At 48.1% G+C, this 19,290-nt stretch overlaps 2 protein-coding genes across 4 annotated transcripts in view; one reads left to right on the forward strand and one right to left on the reverse strand.

The window, feature by feature from the left end:
* The window catches only part of LOC149337729 (uncharacterized), a 30,231-nt gene extending 20,216 nt beyond the window's left edge, over positions 1 to 10,015 (forward strand). For both annotated transcript variants that reach the window (XR_016284423.1, XM_089553490.1), the window contains exon 4: positions 8,995 to 10,015. Coding sequence is in view for 1 of the 2 variants with exons in the window: in XM_089553490.1 (XP_089409616.1) it covers positions 8,995 to 9,094 (100 nt within the window). In the remaining variant the exon portion in view is untranslated. The remainder of the gene's footprint in view (positions 1 to 8,994) is intronic.
* A 6,715-nt stretch (positions 10,016 to 16,730) lies between these two features.
* Positions 16,731 to 19,290, reverse strand: part of LOC149337730 (protein CTLA-2-beta-like) — a 62,237-nt gene continuing 59,677 nt past the window's right edge. For both annotated transcript variants that reach the window (XM_089554937.1, XM_089554938.1), the window contains one exon: positions 16,731 to 16,906. In XM_089554937.1, the coding sequence (XP_089411063.1) occupies positions 16,877 to 16,906 (30 nt within the window). In that variant the 3' untranslated portion in view covers positions 16,731 to 16,876. The remainder of the gene's footprint in view (positions 16,907 to 19,290) is intronic.

Consider the following 19,290-nt stretch of genomic DNA (forward strand, 5'->3'; position numbering starts at 1 on the left):
ATGATGATGGATATGTACAGGTGAAGACGAAGGTCGCATGTTGTGCTTACAATATCAATTAAGCCTGCTAATAATGCGCTGAAAGTTTTTAGTAAACGTAGATTCTGTGTTTGTAGTTAATTATTTGGCAAGTGTTGCGTTTTAGATGTACAAAAGAGGCTGCCATCTTGAATACCCATACATGCCCGCGCGCTGCCTATCGCTCCGCTGGAGAGGGCTTCCCAGCGGGCGTAAGCTTCGCTCCGTAAAAACGCTGACCGGCCCAGCGACGTGCGCATGCGCAGTGGCGTCTGCGCTCGTCCGCTCCTCTCCGCTGGCCGTAAAAACGCTCAGCTAAAACTGTCTGTTAACTTCGACAGCTCTGCTAGTTCTATCCTGTCTGTGGAGTTAGACGTCCTCATGCTTTGTCGTTTCTTAATGAGATCTTTAGTCTCCTGAGATAGCTTGCCGGTATCCTGTCGAACCATCCTACCACCTACTTCTGCGGCGCTCTCTGTAACGATAGCTGTGAGATTATCATTGTTTGATCGTCTTCTTCAGTTAAAGCGGAAAATCTGTTCTGCAGCGACATCCTGAATTCCTCTACTTTCCCTCTTAACGCTAACTCATTAATAGCCTTCTTCTTCACTAATTTCCTGCGCTCCCTTCTCAAATCTAAGCTAATGCGAGACCTTACCATTCTGTGGTCGCTACAAAGGAACTCAGCATCCTCTACGATGCCAGGGTGAGTGCGCAGTATGAAGTCTGTTTCATTTTTAGTCTCACCATTGGGGCTCTTCCACGTCCACTTCCTGTTTGCTCGTTTGCGGAAGAAGGTATTCATAATCCGTAAATTATTTCTATCTGCGAACTCTACTAATAACTCTCCCCTACTGTTCCTAGAACCTATGCCATAGTCAGCCACCGCCTGGTCTCCAGCTTGCTTCTTGCCTACCTTCGCATTAGTCACCCATCAGTGCAGTGTACTGTGATGTTACTTTGGTCATTGCCGATTCCACATCTTCATAGAAGCTTTCAACTATCTGGTCATCATGGCTTGATGTAGGCGCGTAGGCCTGCACCACCTTCAGCTTATACCTCTTATTAAGTCTAATTACGATAGCTGCCACCTTCTCGTTAATGCTATAAAACTCCTCTACGTTGCCAGCTATATCCAGATTGATGAGGAATCCCACGCCTAGTTCTGGTCTATCTGCTAATCCACAATAGCACAGTACGTGCCCGCCTTTTAGTACTGTGTACACCTCATCTGTCCTAACCTCATTAAGCCCTATGCCATCCCATTTAATACCCGCTAATTCCTCCAACAGCACTGCTAAGCTAGCCTCATTGGATAAGGTTCTTGCGTTAAATGTTGCTCTTCACATCGCGTCCTCGCAAAAACGGCCGTCGCGAATGCTAGCACGCTGTTTTTACTTTTTTGTTCTTGGTGATGGTGCTTCGCCTCGTTGCATCTGTGCACTGCAGAGAAGCCACCACGGCGGGTGACTGCCGCTGCATTTCAGCTTTTCGCGTGCCCTCGCGTTTGGCCCACTTGTATGTTTACACATGTGCGGTTGGTCAAGAGACGTGCTATACGACCACAAATTGTCTAAATTTTATACGTGGTAGCCGGGAAATTGTGTTATCCGGGAACGTACTAACAGGAAAAATATAGTGTAACTCAATGGGACATTTTTAATGCTCTACGAACCGGGAATCGTACGAACATGTGTAAACATACAAGTGGGCCAAACGCGAGGGCATGCGAAAAGCTGAAATGCAGCGGCAGTCACCCGCCGTGGTGGCTTCTCTGCAGTGCACAGATGCAACGAGGCGAAGCACCATCATCAAGAACAAAAAAGTAAAAACAGCGCGCTAGCATTCGCGACGGCCGTTTTTGCGAGGACGCGATGTGAAGAGCAACATTTAACGCAAGAACCTTATCCAATGAGGCTAGCTTAGCAGTGCTGTTGGAGGAATTAGCGGGTATTAAATGGGATGGCATAGGGCTTAATGAGGTTAGGACAGATGAGGTGTACACAGTACTAAAAGGCGGGCACGTACTGTGCTATTGTGGATTAGCAGATAGACCAGAACTAGGTGACTGCCGCTGCATTTCAGCTTTTCGCGTGCCCTCGCGTTTGGCCCACTTGTATGTTTACACATGTGCGGTTGGTCAAGAGACGTGCTATACGACCACAAATTGTCGAAATTTTAAACGTGATAGCCGGGAAATCGTGTTATCCGGGAACGTATTAACAGGAAAAATATAGTGTAACTCAATTGGACATTTTTAATGCTCTACGAACCGGGAATCGTACGAACAGGGAACGTATCAACGAGGTTTTACTGTACACTGTGCAATGCTTGGCCATTTTTCCCAGTCTACTGTAGTGGCCCTCTTGAATTTCTTTAAAAAAATTTTCACAGAAGGAAAAATACCTAAGGAGTAGAAAAGTGCCATTATGGTGTCATTCTTGAAACCTGGAAAGCTGCCAGACTCTCCTAGTAGCAAGCAGCTCTTACAAGCTGTCTCGCCAAATCTTTTGAAAGCAATCGGAATATAAGGTCAACTTTTTCTTCGAATCACGCGAAGTTCTTCTCATTCATCAATGTGGTTTTGAAAAGGCTTGCTCAACGACTGACCATATAGTTCACCTTGAAAATACCGTCGGAGAAGCTTTTTATGCTCAATCAACACTTCCTTGCTGTCTTTTTTGATCTGATGAAGGCACACGACACAACCTGGAGGTTCGGGATTCTTTGCATTCTAGCTGAGCTTGGCATCCGGGGCAGGATGTTAAACTGCCTAAGTTATTTCCTGTCCAACTATTCTTTTCATGTGCACTCAACCCTCTCGAGAAACTTCATTTAGGAAAATAAAGTACCTTCAGGAAAACTGAGCGAGATCATGCTACCTTAAACTACCCGGATCCTGTGCAATACCTGGGTCTGTGTCTCTCATCTGGTGCATACAGAACATCCCCATAAACAGTCTTTATGTAGAAACAAACGAGCCATCCCTTAGAAACAGAAGAGCAATGCTTACCTGTGCATACATACTGAAAATAAGTTCCCTTCCAAAACACCTTTGTTACCCAATAGTTACTAAGCGTCCATCCAGAGCACTGTTAATAATAAACCGCAATCAATCAGGCCTTTGTTATTATGCTGTGAAGATACATTTTGTGAACTAGGAATAGTAGAAGCTGTACCGGAAATTTCCCAAGACATGATCGATTGCCACCATGATAAAGCCTTCCTGCTCTGTGCGACTTCATGCTAATACACTTTCATAAAAAAGTCACATGAATACTTACTACAAGAATACCTGGCCTGAAAGAAAAATATGCAAGTTACATGGAATTTTACACAGATGGCTCGAAAATAAAAACTCGCGTGGAAAGTGCAGTAGTACAGGGGAAATGGGAAAAAATAACTACACTACCAAGTTTTCCATCAATCGTTAGTGCTGAATGTTATGCAGTGTGTATGGCCTTGAGCACAGTTGTAGATAAAAGCACCGAAAATGGCATAATCTACACTGTTTTTCCCAAGCATACTTACAGCACTGCACTGAAGAAATGCAGCTGAACCCTTACTAGGCAGCGTCATACACAACATAAAAAAAGTCTCAACACGACGAATCTCAACACGACGAGTCTCAACACGACGTCTCATATGACAAGGTTCTGCTGTGTGCCAAGCCACATTGGCATAGAGGATAACGAGAGAGTTACTAGCTCGGAGTAGTGAAATCAGAAAAGTGAACATACTTCATAAAGACTGTATGAAGTTGATACATAGTGAATTCAAAAACTGTAACGAGTTAGTGGACCGAGCAATCCCGAGAGGCGGACCGGCTCGGCGGTCGCCGTCAACGGCTAGGCTCGAAGAACGGACGATGATGCACCGCGCTCCACTGCGCAACGAACAACTGCTCCTAGAGCTGTGTCCTTTTTATTGCCTTGCTGCCACGCAAGTTCTATCCCGTTGGCACCGGGTGGCGCCACAACACAAACATGAAAACGAAACTGTAACAATTTCCTTGTCTAAACAAGAGCTGGCCTTCTTGGGTTCAAAATTGTGGAAGCTGCACAGATTGCTGCCTTACAAGATAACTGCGTTAGTACTCCGTCCATTTCTGTAACGAGTTAGTGGACCGCGCAATGCCGAGAGGCGGACCGGCTCGGCGGTCGCCGTCAACGCCTCGAAGGAACGGACGTCCGGCTCGAAGGAACAGACGATGATGCACGCGCTCCACTGCACAACGAACAACTGCTCCTAGAGCTGTGTCCTTTTTATTGCCTTGCTGCCTCGCAAGTTCTATCCCGTTGGTACCGGGTGGCGCCACAACACAAACATGAAAACGAAACTGTAACAATTTCCTTTTCTAAACAAGAGCTGGCCTTCTTGGGTTCAAAATTGTGGAAGCTGCACAGATTGCTGCCTTACAAGATAACTGCGTTAGTACTCCGTCCATTTCTGTAATGAGTTAGTGGACCGCGCAATGCCGAGAGGCGGACCGGCTCGGCGGTCGCCGTCAACGGCTAGGCTCGAAGGAACGGACGATGATGCACGCGCTCCACTGCGCAACGAACAACTGCTCCTAGAGCTGAGTCCTTTTTATTGCCTTGCTGCCTCGCAAGTTCTATCCCGTTGGCACCGGGTGGCGCCACAACACAAACATGAAAATGAAACTGTAACAATTTCCTTGTCTAAACAAGAGCTGGCCTTCTTGGGTTCAAAATTGTGGAAGCTGCACAGATTGCTGCCTTACAAGATAACTGCGTTAGTACTCCGTCCATTTCTGTAACGAGTTAGTGGACCACGCAATGCCGAGAGGCGGACGGCCTCGGCGGTCGCCGTCAACGGCTAGGCTCGAAGAACGGACGATGATGCACGCGCTCCACTGCGCAATGAACAACTGCTCCTAGAGCTGTGTCCTTTTTATTGCCTTGCTGCCTCGCAAGTTCTATCCCGTTGGCACCGGGTGGCGCCACAAGACAAACATGAAAACGAAACTGTAACAATTTCCTTGTCCAAACAAGAGCTGGCCTTCTTGGGTTCAAAATTGTGGAAGCTGCACAGATTGCTGCCTTACAAGATAACTGCGTTAGTACTCCGTCCATTTCTGTAACGAGTTAGTGGACTGCGCAATGCCGAGAGGCGGACCGGTTCGGCGGTCGCCGTCAAAGGCTAGGCTCGAAGAACGGACGATGATGCACGCGCTCCACTGCGCAACGAACAACTGCTCCTAGAGCTGTGTCCTTTTTATTGCCTTGCTGCCTCGCAAGTTCTATCCCGTTGGCACCGGGTGGTGCCACAACACAAACATGAAAACGAAACTGTAACAATTTCCTTGTCTAAACAAGAGCTGGCCTTCTTGGGTTCAAAATTGTGGAAGCTGCACAGATTGCTGCCTTACAAGATAACTACGTTAGTACTCCGTCCATTTCTGTAACGAGTTAGTGGACCGCGCAATGCCGAGAGGCGGACCGGCTCGGCGGTCGCCGTCAACGGCTAGGCTCGAAGGAACGGACGATGATGCACGCGCTCCACTGCGCAACGAACAACTGCTCCTTGAGCTGTGTCCTTTTTATTGCCTTGCTGCCTCGCAAGTTCTATCCCGTTGGCACCGGGTGGTGCCACAACACAAACATGAAAACGAAACTGTAACAATTTCCTTGTCTAAACAAGAGCTGGCCTTCTTGGGTTCAAAATTGTGGAAGCTGCACAGATTGCTGCCTTACGAGATAACTGCGTTAGTACTCTGTCCATTTCTGTAACGAGTTAGTGGACCGCGCAATGCCGAGAGGCGGACCGGCTCGGCGGTCGCCGTCAACGCCTCGAAGGAACGGACGTCCGGCTCGAAGGAACGGACGATGATGCACGCGCTCCACTGCGCAACGAACAACTGCTCCTAGAGCTGTGTCCTTTTTATTGCCTTGCTGCCTCGCAAGTTCTATCCCGTTGGCACCGGGTGGCGCCACAACACAAACATGAAAACGAAACTGTAACAATTTCCTTGTCTAAACAAGAGCTGGCCTTCTTGGGTTCAAAATTGTGGAAGCTGCACAGATTGCTGCCTTACAAGATAACTGCGTTAGTACTCCGTCCATTTCTGTAATGAGTTAGTGGACCGCGCAATGCCGAGAGGCGGACCGGCTCGGCGGTCGCCGTCAACGGCTAGGCTCGAAGGAACGGACGATGATGCATGCGCTCCACTGCGCAACGAACAACTGCTCCTAGAGCTGTGTCCTTTTTATTGCCTTGCTGCCTCGCAAGTTCTATCCTGTTGGCACCGGGTGGCGCCACAACACAAACATGAAGACGAAACTGTAACAGTGGGATAATGAATTGAACAACAAACTACACTTTGTAAATCCCACCTTGGGAGAATGGAAGTCACACAGACACCAGGAATGGTTCAGTGAAGTAATCTCATGTCCTATGCGCACAGCCCACACACACACGACACACAACTATAGTGTACTATACACACAACTTCCTACTGATGAAACAAGAAAAACCTCTTTGTCAAGGATGTGGAGACGGGCTCATACTATACCATATTTTGTTCTCATGCTCAAAACTTGAAAAAGTAAGGAAAAAGAACTTTACTCAATTTTATAATGAATGCAATCCTCTTCATCAAATGCTGCTCTTAGGTGGTAATTATATTTTTGTCATGTACTGTGTTTTTAGCTTTTTAAGAGAAGCAGGCATTCTTGAGAAACTGTAAATTTTTATCCACTTCTTTGCTTTATCATATGGTACACTTCAGCCACATTCTCAATCCTGTAAAGGCTAAGGTGTTTATTGGATTGGTTGGGAGCCTCAAGACCTCTGGCCAGCCAAGGGTGGCCTCTGAGGTTCCCCAACCTTCTTTGAGGCTATTATTATTAGCCTAACCTTTTAGGTCCTCTACACCACTGATGATTTTTCAGATTTCTATAAAATTCTGCCGAAAACTTTTCCTATACCTTGAGTTTGGCATATTATAGCCTTAGCTGCTTATCTGCCGTTAAATCTAACACACCACAGGGTCTGTTGAAAAGGGCCTCTGTGATCGGGTAGCCACTAAGCTACCACAGCTGTATGTGAGAAGTTGACGAAAAACTATGGAGGGAACGTAAGACTACTTACGTGCTGTGAATGCAAAAGCATGCACGCGGGATGTTGTGCTGCGGTGGTGGCGTGATACTGTAACGCGGTGGCCAGTGGAGCTGATCTGTTTGCACCACCCAAATGGAGGTTGACAAAGATGACGATGCCCAAACCCAGCGCGAGAGACTAGGAGTTTAGCACTTAGGGTGTTGTGCTGCGTTGATGGCGTGCTGTTATGGTTCTCGGCTGCTGACCTGAAAGACGGTTCGTTCTTGGCCGTGGTGGTCGCATTTTGATTGAGGCGAAATGCTAGAGGCCCGTGTACTGTGCGATGTCAGTGCAGGTTAAAGAACTACTGATGGTCGAAATTACCGGTGCCCTTAATTCACTATGGCATCCCTCATAGCTTTTCGTGATGGGGTCATGTCGGTTTTCGGACCATCTTGAGTGCACCGGATTTTCTGCCTCATGAACATGCAAAGCTTTCGCAATAATAAATGGGAGGAGGGAGAGACAAAGGGATTACCGCAAGCAAGATCTATAAGTCCGGGAAAATGTCCATCAAGTGCAGGAACTAAAGTCCGAGCACAGTTGCACTGTTGCGGCAGCGACGCATCCGAGGTGGAGAGCTGCTACTTAGTGTTAGGTCGGAAATGGGAAGTGCTGTCAGGTGCCCAGTGGAGACCAAGTCTGTGGTTGATCACGTTGCACTGCTGTGTGCCGAGGTGAGGAGATGGGCATAGCTGTTCCAGCTGCTTTTGCTCATCGAGAGCGTGCTGGTATGGGGCCTGGGCCGTGGCTGAGCTCTCTAGGTGCAACGCGTGCGCAGAACAGAGGAGTGCTTGTCCTTGGCAGTCGCTTACCAGCAGCAGTTCAGATACTAGGGCATGAATGCTGTACCTTTAGACTTAGTGTGCACCTACAGTGATAGCGACTGGAATGTTGGGATCATGGACGGTTTTGGTGAGGTCATATAGCTGCTTATTCATTTCTGTACATCCCCCGGCTGAAATGGCAGCCAATGGAGGGGCAGTCCAGTTTCTTGTAGGCTGTGGGGGTGTTTTGGGACGCTCTGTCAGGTTCCCTTAGGCAGCTCTATGCCGCCCTCTAGTCGCACAGGATCGCAGCATGAACCTATCTGTGTAAATCTGTCGGCAGTTCTCAAGAAACTGGTCTGATAGTTCAATGCAGGTTGCTTAGGGCAGTAGGGAAGTCGTCGCTTGGAGTTCCCTTGGCAACAGTAACGTCAAGGTGGGTTCAGTGTGGGCTGGTGGGGCGTCGGTGCTTGGTGGCATAGCGCACAGGGTCTTTGTGTAGAGTTTGCCCATTCGGCATGCTGTTTTGCTGTACAGGTGAACGAATGGCTTGGTAAGACGTGGGTGAGGGCTGCGTTTTAACTGTAATATTGTTGCTTGTTGCGTGAAAATCAATGTCTGGCTAAAAAAACAAACAAAAAATGATTACTGGTTGCATCTCCAATATACGCACAGTGACACAGCGACATCACTTCTCTGCAGGTAAAAGCTAGTTGCTTGGCTGACAGTGCCAAAAAGTGGCTGCTAATGAATGTGTCCTTTAACCAATGAATTCTCGTGACTTCAGGATTGCTCGCATTAGCTTATTGCTGTTCTTCCAACTTTTGTTTCCGTCAAGTAGGGCTTGTGGGCTTACTGTCACAACCTTAAACGAATCGTACAGAAATAAAAAGCACTTTTTCTTGAAGAATGGCTCGTGTTTGTACGGCTCACCACTTCTGTGCATCCAATAGGGGGCTGTTGGCCTCCTCCTGAAGGAACTGCTCATGCCTGCGGGGTGACTTGTCATATGTCGGACGCTGCTCTGTTGATTCTTTGTTTTATGTCATTGTCAGATTCCTAATATTTGGTCCTCCTCTCTTTTCAGAGCAAATGCTGTGGACTGCGTCGTCTCTCCCTGCCTGCCCTGTTCTTTGATGCTGCCAAGAACTGCATTTGACACCGGCATCTCTTCTACCCAAGCATGAAAGCAACGTGAAACACCGTGGAAACTCGGTGTCTTGATCAACGACATCCCTGAAAGGTTTCGCGCCATCTCGTTGCACAGAACGGACCTGGTTGTGCTCTTCCGCTTGTCTGAAGAGCAAGATTTGTTGGCGGACTGCCTGCGTGTTCTTGCGTAGCAGTGGCGAGCATAAGAAGGGGCGAATTTCTCTTTTGGCAAATGTCAGGCTTGTTTTGTTAGCACTGGGCCATCTTACGAATTATGCCTGCCCCGGAAAACGGGGCTTGTTTCGTTGCATTTAGGGATAAAATTGTGCTGAAGATGCCCAATAGCATTGCCGTGGACATGCTTAGGAAGAATTATACGTCCAATGAAACGTGGGTTGAGATGTGCCTCTCACGCACGAGCATCGGAAGCGTCCACGCTCAGTCATGTCGCGGTCTGGAGAAACGTCTAAGGAGCCTGTGCTCATCCGCGGATTGTCAGTACAGAAAGTTGAGAGGGAGGATGAAACAGCAGTTTTTGAGAAAAGTACGCACGTTAGTTTTTCCTCTCGAGCCACATTCGGAGCCTCTGCAGGATGTGGCTATAGAAAGCGTGAAGAAAGAACTTGAGAGTGCAAAGGTGGAAAACAAAACGCTGAAGGATTCTGTGCAGCAGCTTGAAAGCGTCGTCCGGGATCTGCGGGAAGAGTGCTCGACACTGAAGCGCAAGGCTGACGTCCTGATGCGGCTGTTGCACTACATGGCCTGAGAATGAAGAAAAAAAGGCAGAAAAAGATTTCTCCGCGCCGGACTTTGTGGTGACACTGCCCTCAAGGACTTCCTGCCTGGCTGGATTTACCACAGCAGCCGTGCAGGAAATGAAAGGTGCACTGGATGTGATGTGATTTGAAGGTGACCATGCCCTTGAACTTCTGTATTAAAAAGATTGCGAATGAAACCCGCACGAGTTTAATTTATTCAGTATTGGCATGAGGCTTTTTCCAGCAGTGTTCCCATCGCAGAGAGTGGCTTCTTGAGTGGCTGGTGAGAAGTGGCACAAATTTATTGCCACCCAGCGGCGAGGGTAACTGCATTCTCGAAATTCAGAATCATGACATGGCTACTAGTATCGGCCAGCTACAAATCTATTTGCAGGGAGGTGCCTATCAAAGTAGTTATAAGGTTGACTATAAGAATTAAGTTACATCAGTTTACTAATTAACATGGTTCGCCTGTTTTCTGACGCCTGCCAAGACGGGTATTATTATGGCACAAAAAATCTTCGCCTTACCTCAAAACCCCATTTTTAAATGGGTTAGTAGTGCGCTCCCCTGGAGCACCTGGTAGTTCACTGATTGCCTTGTGCTAGCTACCCTCCCATCATTGTGGGCGTTTACTTTGATTCTTTGGTCTGATTACTTTGTTTCTCATTTCCCAAAGCACTCAATTTCGCATCACCACACTCTTCTCTTCTTTCCAGTGCTCTTACAATAGCCTGGTCTGACCTCGCTGTTAGTGCATAAAAAGGTAGCTTCGAAAGCGACTTTCTTAAGAAGTGTCTCACATTTGGTCTCTTAACCGCAGCACTGGCCTAGTCGTTGGAGCATCCTCCTCACATGTGGGAGGTGTGGGGTTCGAACCCCCAGTGCCGCCGGATATCCGCCGGTGATACGATCGGCACAAGCTTTCCCCTGGCCTGGTGCTCGGCTTAATCAGGGTGAAATGCTTGGGAAATGGGTCTCTGACCCCACCCTGAGTAGAAGAACAAAACCTTGTGCTACGGCGCTCTTTGGCTGCAGATGCCCTTGCACAATAAAAATTCACTATCATTCCAGAAGAGGGAAAATACGGGCTGGTTGGTACATGTTTTACGAATTGGAAAAACAGCGCAATCAAAGACGAGACACAAGAGAAGGACAAAACACCAGGCACTTTTCTACCCTCTTTATGCCTCCGCTCTTCAGTTATATATGTCAATCTTTTGACAGCGCTGGTGTTTTGTCCTTCTCTTGTGTCTCGTCTTTGATTGCGCTGTTTTTCCAATTCGTAATTCACTATCATCATCACATTTGGTCTCTCACAGCTGGCATCAAACCCCACGAGTGAAAGTAATCTCTATTCAGTCTTGTTCTAACTTCTCATGTTGACAGCGTCTCGCTGCTACTTCATTACCGAGAGTTGGTGACCATTCCACAATTCAGTCTGTATTCTCTGAGAATTATCATGCTCCCTTTCCTCCCCCCTCCAGAAAAAAAGAAAGGCGACGGAGGAAAAGAGGTAGCATTCGCCTTTTCGATTGTGTTTATGTAGTAATGAGAGACGCAAAAAACATACTTCGAAAAGACTTTCACGATGGGTCCAGTGGGCTGCACTTGGACTACTGGCCGGTCCACCCTCCATAGTCACGTTTTCTATGATTGAACTTTGACGTTTCATGTACACACAAGTGCTGCTTCGGCAACTTCGCTTTTTGCTGAAGCATTCTTCATCATGTTTAATTTTGTTGAGTCATTTTGAGACATTGAATTTTGTGGACACCTACAGCTACGGGGTTCGTGTTCAATTTCGTCAATGAACATCTTTCAACAACGGTGAGGCGTTCCTGATAATCTTAAAATCTTCGGAGTTTTGTTCCAATTCTGATTCTATTCCATTCTTATTCTATTTCCGTTCACATTCCCTTCTTTTATTCATTTCTGCTGTGTCATTCTTAGTCAGTTTTGATGACTCATTCTGTCATTCTAATTTTTGCTAGGTCAGTCTGGCCTTTCCCTCTGGCTGCCAACTGGCTGCCAAACCTCCTAGACATCGCCTGCCGTGGTTGATTGCTGGAGGTCGCGCTGAGATGCCGCTGTCAGTGGACACTTTTCCCCTTCATGGCACTTTTAATGCCATCCCATTAAAAAGTACAAAAAATTACCTCTTAGATAAATGAAAATTTGTGGCCGTTAACTCTGAGCTCGCTGATTTTTGCATGTAGCTTCTCCGTGATTTTTCAGAACTTTCTGTTCAGGCTAACTGGTTTCTTGCCAAAACCATCATCATCAGCCCGACTATGCCCAATGCACGACAAAGACTTCTCCCATATCCCTCCGATTAACCCTGTCCTGTGCCAGCTGTGGACACACTCTCTCTGCAAATTTCTTAATCTGATCCGCCCATGTAGTCCTCTGCCACCCCCTGCTACGCTTGCCTTCTCTTGGAATCCACTCTGTTACCCTGAAGGACCAGCGGTTATCTTGCCTTCCCATTACATGCCCTGCCCATGCCCACTTCTTCCTCTTCCGCCTCCCTCTTGGCTGGTCCTGTCCCTGCACCAAACTCAGGATGAATCTTGGCGTACAGAGAAGATCTCAAAAGGTGTCATGACACCATTATTTCTAAGAAATTTTCAGTCTGCTACGAAGTATCTCACCAGCCATACGTGCACGGAGTAGTCCAAAGCCAGACCTCTGCCCAAGAGCGACTACCACACACGGGTGGACCCCCGCCCCAGAGAGTGCTCTTGTACCTGCTTAAAGGGATGCTGAAAGGTTTCCCAGAAGAATTGAGTGAAGAGATGCACTTTACAGTTTTCTACCCCCGGAATTCGAATTTCCCGTCGAAATTACGCAAAAGCAAGCGCGAACCTATTTTATTTTGGCGAAAAGTGCAGCAGCAGCCTCGGGCGAGCTCGCGCGTCTCGTTGCCGCCTCTGATTGGTTGTGCGCCTCGTGACGTGAACACTGGCGTTGGCTCGGTGAGCCCGGCTCGGTCGCCGCCGATGTAGTACTACATGAAGCGCGGCGCGCGGTGGTTCGGGGCTGTTGGTTTGATGCTTATATCACGATGGAGCACATCGAAAATTACCAGGAGGATCTTGGCGTCATCCCTTACATGTTCGAGCCGACTGAAAAGAGCAAACCTCTCCAAGAAAGAAACGACGCTGGCGCAAGCCGTGATTTTGACTCGAACGAAAGCGAAGTGTCAGCATCTCCACGTGTTGGAAATGACTTTGATGAGTATACTTTTCTTGCCGAACTACATTTAGAGACATAATGGATGAATTTTGAGGCGAGAAAATGCAGTATAGCACTGCTCCACGTAATTTTCCTGATACAATGTAAGCGGGATGCGATCGTCGGCATTTTTGTCGTGCCGCTTCTCGGTTCTGCCGCAAATCTGCTTGTAATCCACACAGATCATTGGCATGCTCAAGAAGTTACCAGGCTCTTTTTGCACGCAAATTTTATGCTTGCACCACTTCGTGGTCAGTGAATGCCGGCTCGGTTCATAACACACGCGTAAAACAAGTTCGCAGCGCTTTCCGACAGAACTCGTCGAGGTGGCAAACGTGCGTCTTCCGTTCTGCGGGCCAAGATGGCAGCTAGCAGTAAATTAAAATCCCTGTTTAGGCGAGTTGGTTCATGCTACAAGTCCTTGTAAGAAAATGTTCATCCGTTTGCGGCAGCCACTATCGTGTTTGTTTTTAGATCTAGCGGCAAGTGATTTTTAACTAACTAGACGGACTACTGCTGCAACAGAGCAGGACGAATCGCAAGGCTGGCTGCAGCACACTTGGCGCACAATGATATAATATTATTATTAATGCATGAAGCCATGCGGCAGTCGGCAATTTTTTACGACCACATGCGTTATTAGAAATGTATTTCTGGCAGTTGAGTGATGTCATTGTAGACACTGTACTTCCAAAATAGGTGTTCCTGTGTCCGCTGCATTTCAGTGGAGAATGAAAAAGACTGTTGGTGCTGCCAAGAAATAATGAAATTACCAGAAAACAGACAGACGGTATTGCGCCGGGTTTCAGTCGAGCTGACTGTTGACAGGCCCAATGAACGCATTGTCGACAGGCTCTGGTGATAGTCTTCATCACGAAAGTGGTCAGAGCATAGCGGTGTTGTCTTTAACGGCATGAAACCCCTTCGCTTCACAGCAGCGACTCACCTCTCTGAGAACTTATTTTGCGGGAAATAATAAAAGAACACATAGTCGCGGCCGCTGGAGTTCGAGCAGCCGAAGGCTGCGCAGAACGCCGGTATGATGGGTCCACCGCTTCATTCAGTGCTGCACACGTTTCTGTACTTCACCACAAACATAAAAACGCACAAATACAGGAACACTTGGCAGCTTGAGGCGGCGTATGATGGCACGCACGGAGAAACAAGCACGGTCGCGGAGGCTGCGAAGCGACGGACACCGGTGTTTACGTCACCACTCCGCGGTTTCCGGTTTCGGCTCGCATCGTCAGGGTCATCAGCAGAGCTCGGCGGACGGCGGGGGGCGGAGCTACCGCGAAATTTTAAACGGCGATTGCATCGCTCCTAAGCTATGAATGTGTAAAAAAATTTCACCCGCATGATTTATAAGGTTTCCACATCCACACGTGAGTATTTTAATGAATTCGAAAAACTCTTCAGCTTCCCTTTAAGTCGGGTCATCTTCAGCCCCGAAAGTCCTCCGAATGACCGTAGCGGGCTGGTCCACTACTGCCACCTCGTTGGTCTTGTGTGGGTCCAACCCAAAACAAAAAATTGCTGAGGCTCAGCTTGGCTAAGCCTGGGGAATGCGAAGCATATTAGTGGCTAGGCTTGGTAATACATGGCTTTCCTTGGTTTAATACTTGGTCATTTTAATACAACCACTAGAAGCCTTCGTCGTGGGGGAAGACAACGGCATGGCTACAGCGGAACGCCGACTAACCCCGAGACGCGCGTTGGGTGAGCGCCTGGATTGCCACGGAAGCCGCGTCTGCCTGCCCGGTGGAGCGAGCGTTTCACCTACACCTAGTGTGAACGCGCGTTCGAAATGCGCGGGAATGCGCAGGTGTGACGGCTTGGGGTCCCACGGCGACGGCGCGAGGTGGAGGCCGGCTCTCTCATCCGATGTCACGTGGTGTGACGTCACGGTGTCACGTGGCGTGACGGCTAGGGGTCCCACGGCGACGGCGCGAGGTGGAGGCCGGCTCTCTCATCCGATGTCACGTGGTGTGACGTCACGGTGTCACGTGGTGTGACGTTACGGTGTCATGTGGGGGTCCCACGGCGACGGCGTGAGTGGTAGCTCTAGCAATATGCTTCGCATGAAATGCATGAACTCGAAGGTAAGCATATTCCTGCCTTCTTCGTCACAAAGAGATGAAACACTTTAATAACAAAAAGAAAACACTTTTTTGATCCGCCGAACGACTGAACATCGCATGCGAATGGAAGAAGCATGATTTCGCAGAAGAATCATTCCTGTTGTCAGCAGGCAAAACAGAACATTCTTTTCAGTTCGGGCGAGAGCTGTTACTGGGAGCATCCGTGAACCATTGATGAAGCTGAATTTGTAACAGTGGGCGCTGCTTTGGCTGTGACGAAACTTATGGCTCTGGAAAGACACGGACAGATATAAAGCAGACAACACTTTCGCTAACTTTCAACTCGTATTCATATCTGTCCGTGTCTCTCAAGTGCTGCAAGTTTGGTCTTGTTGAACCAACCCGCTCGAACAGCCACACTGAACTGGAATGATGGCGTGGCCGTTGGCGGGAGGAACACGGGTAGGGATGAAGCATCGACGTCTGCGGCGCGGCAACTGTGTGCGCCAGTTGGCCGATTTTAGCCTCCAGTCCGGACAGCCGGTCCACGAGACTGGACCACAGAGAGTACACGGTCCCACCAACAGAGCTCGGGCCGGAGTAGTCGGCTATGCCTTTTGAAACTCCACCAGCTTCTCCAAGGAAACACTACCTGCTGCTGCCAGGACAACCACGAGGCTCTGAGGCAGGCGCTGAAAAAACAGCTCGTCGAGTAGCGGCCTGTCGACGCCCTGCTGGCGTCACCGAGCAGGCGGTGCATATGCGATCGAGGAGGTCAGACGATCGGCGGTCCTAAAGCTCCTCAACATGTGGCCAGTCCTGCCGCGGCTGCGCTCGGAGATGTATTTCGTATCAGAACCGTAGCCTTGGGACGGTCATATGGGGCGGAGGGGTTAGGAATCTTCTAAACTTCGTCATACTTGTCAGTCACCTCCGGAAAAAGGGTGGATGCGATGTGGAAGTACTTCACACGTTGCTCATTTATTCCACACATCGGACAGAGACTTCACTTGTGCGGCCGCCGTGGCGGAGCTCCGAGGCCGAAATGGCCACAGTGTAGGTTGGCGATGTCCTCCGCAGCCTGTGCATGAGCCAGGACCCGGATCCTGGGCGCCGAACCCGCGGCGGCGTTGCCCGCATCTATAACATCTGGGTTCCCCATGGTTAGGGAGACGATGACTTGTTCCCCACCAATAATACGAGGCTCGACGGCGGATAGGCTTCTTTATTTTCCCTAGCAAGCGACTCCAGAAGTCGGAGCCAGCGTGTTCCGCGAATAAAGGCAGTACACAGCCGATTATGGGGATAGCGCGTAAGGAAAAACTGCAACTAAAAACTGCGCAAATCCATAAAACGACAGATGTAGCGCTGATTTATGTCCCTCGCTTCATTGTCAACCTTTTTCGCTCTGATTTCTACAGAAGTAACACACAAACCCACCTCCATACTTACCACTAATAGCACAACCAAGTTTGTAAGGGACAAGACAGTTTGTTTCCTTTCCTTAATAGACTCATTACTGCGGATGCAGCGATTTCTTAGGTCTCTGCTTCATAACTAATGTTGCTCTTCACCGTCCGGACCGTCGTGGCAAGAGGCACGTTTTTATTTTTTTTTTTTTTGACAGGCGTCGGACATCCTCTGTTGCGTCGGTGCTCCTCTCTCACCAGTGGCGCTTCATTACCACTTTTTGGAGAGCAGTAATGGCTGCATTCTTCTGTGTATCCGTCTTAATGCTGCTTTATGTTCGCTCAGCTATCTCCTCTTGGGTCTGCACGAACGAGAGGCAGGACATTGAAATCATACGCTTGGTAAGACACGCTTGATCGTACAAATTCTCAACACGACAGCTATTCTAACAATGAATGTATTTTATACCTAGTAGACCGCACATGCTTGTTCTTGAAAAACCGCTAAGCTACAGAGCTGTCATCGCCCTGATCATTATTTCAGCGTGTGCGCTTTTTAAGCACCGATCTAATGATTTCCGTAACATACTCTAGGTCGACCGACCGGAACTATCTTTATAACCGTGGACTGCACAACGTTCCGTATGCCTTACTGGGTGCGTGGAATCCTGTCTGTCAAGAGGTATGCACTCAAACGGCGAATATTCGTGCGCTATATGAGACAGTAGCTGTGCTGAGACGTTTACAAGAAAAAAAAAAATTCAGGCGGCACTTTATTGACCTAAAGTGCGATGAGGCGAAAGCCTTGAGCGCGGTGTTGCTGCTTGTGTCACTGATGTGTGGTTAAGATGTTAATTAACTACACAATTGTTTGTGAATCCTAAGTGCTGGAGACACGGGAGGGCGTTTTGGGGGGCATCCGTCTGATCTGACGCCTTTCTGCAAACACTCTCCAGCATCCTAGACAAGGAGAGCTGCATATGCGTTGGCAAGAAGTAGCGCAGCCATCAGCACGCTCGGCTGCGGTACGGAAGGATTGTGGTTCGAATCCCATCTTGCAAAAAATTTTTTTTCTGATCTGACTAGAAAAAGTGACACCTCTGCTGACAGCTCTGGTCACAACCTTTTGTCGGCAACCTTCTGTCGACAACGATGAGGCATTAAAGGCTTTCCGCCTTAAAATAGCTCCTCTGTCCATTCCACGTTGTTAAAAAGGAATTACAGTGAGTTTTAATATGAAACTGAAAGACAGGAAAAAGCTTATTCGCCCAGGGGCAGGCCGCAGAAAAAAGGTGCGCAAGGCACAGCAAGCAGCGCAAGCAGCGCTGAAAATACCCCGCAGCGGACAAAAGTTTTTAAAGCGAAAGCCTTTAATGCCTCATGCTGTCGTTAGCAATCCGTGTCGGCAGCCGTGTCTGCGTCCGTGTCGGCAGCCGTGTTGACAGATGTGTCCGCGTTTTGACGGGTGTCTACCGAGATATATGTGAGACAGTTACTGCGTAATTTCGTTTCCTCAAATACAATTTTCAGTTTCTTCATTAAGGCCCCTCTTTCTTCTTTCACTGCCACTTCCTCCCTTCCTGTACGGTGCGGTTAAGTTGTCCACTGAGTAGACTGAGAATTATTTTGCACATTAGAGGGTGGAAAAAAATATGATTTTTATGACATACTGGACAGGACACCTCGTTTTTTCTCCAATGAGGCTTTTATTGCTACGGCATAAATACCACCGCATCAAAACGTAGCTCGGAGCGATGAGTTGTAAGGAAAATGAATTCAGATGCTGGGAATGGGTTATGAGAATTGGGTTGGGATTATATACGGTGTGGGGCTCACCAATTGCTATAAATATATTCGAGCTCCCTTTCAGGCTTCCGTAGAGGGCAATCTCTGCTCTTCCCCTAAAGGATTGCCCTCGGCTTCCAGGCGTACCATCAGCGCCAAATGAAACGCGAACAAAACACCTGAAACGCGAGCCCAAACGCTCAAACATATTAGTGGCTGGAGATGAAATACAGGCGTGGCCTATTAATACTTCGGAATCTTTTCGCCTTCGGTGGGAAAATCAACTGCTCTTGTATTTTGCCTCCCTGGTATAATATCTTCGAGTTCTCCTGTTCGCGTTTCATTTGAAGCTTCTAGTACATCCACACCAAATACTTTGCACGAGCTGAGCAGTGCATTCTAGACTGTTTATGGATCACGTTAACAGCACTGATATTACGTATGTTTGTTGCTTAAGATCAGTTCCATTTTTTTTTTTTTGAAATGGTAAAACATGGCACCGACTGGAGGGGGCTTGTGTTTTGTTTGTCGTGTTCTGCCTTTGTAATCTGTACTACCCTTGTATCACTCCTATCTTGGTCCAGACCGGACTTATAGTATATCTAATAAATAAATAAATAAACAAATAAATAAATAAATAAATAAATAAATGTGTTTGGAGTGGCGCCGTCCGCTTTCATTTTTTTTCACACTAGCGGCACATTTGGCTGCCTTGTCGCGTTTGTTTACGGGCGGCGTAAAGACTCGGTAACCGACCTGTTGAGGGTTTCTTTAAATCCGCGAAAGGTTCTGATTTTTGATAAGCTCTCTGGCTTTTGGGTAAGCTACATCAACCGCTGGAACATTACCGCTGTCGAGTCGGTGGACGCGTAGAATGATCGCGCAATGTTTGAAAGGTGACCGATGAAATCAAAATGATTTTTTGCCTTCCCCTTTGCGATATGCGTCGCCATCGGTGTTT

This window comes from Amblyomma mixtum, chromosome 7, assembly GCF_055824585.1.
Source record: "Amblyomma mixtum isolate Tamu chromosome 7, ASM5582458v1, whole genome shotgun sequence".
Taxonomy (NCBI): domain Eukaryota; kingdom Metazoa; phylum Arthropoda; class Arachnida; order Ixodida; family Ixodidae; genus Amblyomma; species Amblyomma mixtum.